The sequence below is a fragment of the Perissodus microlepis genome, chromosome 15 (assembly GCF_051167445.1).
Source record: "Perissodus microlepis isolate ML-2025 ecotype Zambia chromosome 15, ASM5116744v1, whole genome shotgun sequence".
Classification (NCBI taxonomy): Eukaryota; Metazoa; Chordata; class Actinopteri; order Cichliformes; family Cichlidae; genus Perissodus; species Perissodus microlepis.
Window position 1 is genome coordinate 25558447 of NC_140475.1, and position 4009 is coordinate 25562455.

The following is a 4009-nucleotide window of genomic DNA, read 5'->3' on the forward strand; positions in this document are numbered from 1 at the left end:
ACGTCAAGCATCAAAAACATTTTAAACAGCTCAAAAGTGTGTCAAAGTTAACTTTACATTAACTTCCATATTGTAATAATATGTGAAGTTATTGAGTCCATCAGCAGAGTGAAAATGAACTTCAGTACTACTTAGTAAGATGAAATAGGTTTTTGCACATCAACGTTTACTAATGTGTCCTTCCTCCTGACAGGTGATGATGTCACATGAAACACACACACTTGCGTTCACTCAGATTTCTGCTTTATTGATCGACATGCAGCATCAGGAGCCATGATCAAAGTCCGACATCAATAACTCTAAACACACGCTTCAGCTCCTCACGAGCAGCAGCATCCTCTCTGACGGCTTCAGTCACAAACCAAACAGGAAGTGTCCGAATAAAAACAGTCCCAGCTCGGCCCACTGCCACCCATGCACACGCAGGAAACATTCTCATCGTCAAAGTTAGGAACAAGAAGGCACCGCGACGACTGCAGATCTTAAATGCCAGGGTCAGAGGTCACGGTCTGTGATCCATGATCAGAGGCAAGAGTGTTCTGGGGCAGGCTGAGGACAAAGGGCACCAGGTTGCCCCGGGCCTCGGCGGGGGCTGGCAGGGCCTCGGGCAGGAAGCCGGCCTCCTCCTCGCCGATGTGGAACTGCAGCGTGCGGCTGCGGTTGACGCAGTAGATCCGGTCGCCGAGCACAGCGCAGCGGAATGGCAGTGCGTTTTCCAGCGGAAAAGTGGCGGCCTCGAGCCACACCTTCACCACTGTGCTGTACCTGTGCACGCTGACCTCGGCACGCTCACGGTCCACGTCGAAGCGGTAAACGAGGCCGCGGTGAGCGACCATGTCGGCGGAGCGGCGGCGGCTCTCGTTGAACGGGCACTCCTCCCACTCATCGCGGCGGGGGTCGTAGCGCAGCAGGCGGTAGAAGAGCGACCCCCCCGAAACAAACAGCTGGCCGTCGCACGCCGTGGCCTCATGAGCCACCGCGAACGAGCCTTTGGGCAGTGGCGCCACATGGCTCCACCTGTCGGCGCGTGGGTCGTAGCGCTCCACACTCAGCAGGCAGCCCCCGCCCACCGCGTACAACAGCCCGTCCGCACCCACCAGTCGCAGCTGGCAGCGCGGCTCGCTTAGCGGCCGCACGCCACTCCAGCGCCCGCTCAGCGGGTCGAAACACAGCACACTGTCTTGGGCCTGTCCCCCCCGCAGACCGCCCGCCACGAACAGGTAATTGAAGAGAGTGCACATTCCAGAGCCGGTGGGTGGGGCCTCTTCCGGGAGGCGGGTCAGCTCCTCCCAGCGCCGCGCACTCGGGTGCAGGAACAGCACGCGCCGCGGGCCGCGCGCCTCCTCCCCGCTCTCCGCCACCGCCAGAACCCCCTCCCCCGCCTCTAGCCCCGCCCACTCCGTCCTCCTGCTCAAGATCAGTGCGCGCTCCGCAGCGCTCAGACGGCCGTACAGCGCGGGAGCACGCAGCACCTCCAGGTAGTGCTCGCTCATGTAGCTGTACACGCGCTCCTGCTCGTCCTCTGCGCGGTCCCGCTTGGCTCTGCTCAGCAGCTCGTGGCAGTCCTGCGCGCTGATCCGCGTTCCCTCGGAGGCTGAGCCGGGCTCGCAGCGCGTGCCCGCGGCCGTGTTCTGGTCCAGGTCCTGGTTCCGGTCCATGGCGGCTCTGACGGTGACGTGTCTGCAGATCACACCCTCGGCTGCTGCCTGTGTACAAAGAGCTTCGTGCCCGCGCGCACCCCCTCCTCTCTGGACTCCGTTCACGCGACAATGTCTCTGCACACCGTGGGGAGGACCGGGGGGCACGCCCTGCAGCAGTCCCGTTATCAGCGCCGTGAGAACGCGCGGGGTTCACCTGTGTGAGAACGCCCTCAGATACACTGCTGCACGAGCCCGTCTCTGTGACGTCATCAGCGCTGTTTGAGATTAAGAAGGGAAAAAAATGAAACCGAGCGAAAAACACCGAGCTGGTTCTTTTCTGTCCCCCATGTCTGAGCTTCAGTCTGATGCACCAAACACAAACATTACCACCTGTGTCTGAGGTGATTCTTATAATAATAATCCGACACTTTAATCTCAGCTGAGGAAACAAAATTGGCAAAATAAATAAACAATAAAGAATAAATTCAGTTCATTTGAGGCTGTACATAGCTACAGATACCTTGGTGTTCATCTGAACAATAAATGCTCTCTACGGAAAAGGGCAGAGCAGGTTGTATCTGTTGTAACTGCGGAGGCTCAGGTCTTTTGGAGTGAAGGGCCGACTTCTGAGGACCTTCTATGACTCTGTGGTAGCCTCAGTCATCTTTTACGGTCTGGTCTGCTCTCTGGTCTGTTCTAGGATACCCTCTGGACCTAGTGGAGGTGGTGAGTGAAAGAAGAATGGTGGCTAAGCTGTCATCCCTGTTGGACAACATCTCCCACTGCATGCAGGAGACTCTGACAGTACTGAGCAGTTCCTTCAGTGGCAGGTTGCGGCACCCACGATGTGGGACGGAGAGACTCTGCTGGTCTTTCCTTCCATATGCTGTCAGACTCCACAATAAAGACTTTACAGATGACCACACAAATGCAGACACACACACACACACACATCTAATACACCTGATAGCCTTCGCCCAGTCTCCCTGATGTACAATATTACAAAGTGCAATTTATCTGATGCAACATGAGCAATTCTCAGGTGAAACTATTACTGCTGGGCACAATGTGTAATTTTTCTGGAGCATTTCTGATGCTGTTGTTTACGTACATATATGTATATTTTCACAGATGTCCTTATTAAATTTTTAGATTTTATTCTGTACATTCTTTGGACCGTACATCCGAACATTTTATTTTACACTGCCTGGAACATAGTATTTTATTCTTTTTTATTTTATACAATTCTATTGTTTTTCTTAATTTTTGCTGCTCTTAACTTTGTACTGTCCACTTTCTGCCTTGACCACATGTGGGACTAATAAAGGTTTATCTTATCTTAAACAAAAGCTGAGCAGGTGGTGAAGCATCAGTTATGAAGCTTTAGAGGTATGATGTCACCTGATAATGTCACACTTTCAGACCTGCTGCAGGTCAAGGGTCAGGTGAATTCAAACAGGCAGCATGAGTGATGAAGACAAATCCTAATGATGGGGAATATCTGCGTGCAGACTGTTCTCCCTGTGACAACAGTCACACCTTGAGCAGCTGCTTGGGGCTTCCCCTCGCCTCCTGGTGTGGGCAGCTGAGTTCACTCGATGACCTTCCTGTTCTCCGTCCATCAGATCCAGTGACAGGTGTGCCTGTGGACACCTTCGGGAGCTCACAGGTGGCTGTGTCGTATCTGACGTGAGCTCACCTCTGAAGTTTCTTTTCACACACAGACCTCAGATAAGCCGATCACGCTCTGTAACAGGATCTCTAACAGGAATCCCAGTGCAGACTGCCCCTCCCAGGTACCCCAGCCCCTCCCCCCAGGTAACCCAGCCCCTCCCACAGTGTAGAAACCTGCTGGGAGTTACCTGGCTCCAGGTGTGAGTCTTGAGTCTGTGAGGAGACACAGACATGAGCTCATTATCTGAGCGGTTAGCGAGCCATTGGCTCCTCCTGCTGTTCAACACTCAGAGACACAGCTGTGTGCAGATGTGCTGAACCTCGCTCAGAGAGACACAGGAAGCAGCAGCAGCAGGTAAGTCGTCAACACACACAGGTGAGCCAGGTGTGTCAGTTTTGACTGCAGAGCTTCGTCTGATCAAACCAAACGAAACGGGAGGAAACACCTGAATTAGCTGGAAGCTAAAAAACAGTCTTAAGTGGACTGTGAAGGTTCTCAGTCATCCAAGTCATCATAGTCTAAGGAGCTTGGAAAGAAAAGCGTGGTGGAGAGTTCTAGATCTGGGACTCTCCACCAGATCTGGGACTCTCCACCATTTGACCTTAGAACTGAGGAAGCCTCTCGGATGAGAGTTGAAACGTCTTCAAACAACTTAAAGAAGTCCAGATGCTTTTCTTTCCAAGCTCCTTAGAGT

At 53.4% G+C, this 4009-nt stretch overlaps 1 protein-coding gene across 1 annotated transcript; it reads right to left on the reverse strand.

Moving 5' to 3' along the window:
- Positions 1-226: 226 nt before the first annotated feature.
- On the reverse strand, positions 227-2077 carry LOC146372276 (kelch repeat and BTB domain-containing protein 11-like). Its single transcript, XM_084952668.1, has one exon. The coding sequence runs from the start codon at positions 1656-1658 to the stop codon at positions 483-485; it is 1176 nt and encodes a 391-aa protein (XP_084808794.1). The 5' UTR covers positions 1659-2077; the 3' UTR covers positions 227-482.
- Between the last annotated feature and the right edge of the window lie 1932 nt (positions 2078-4009).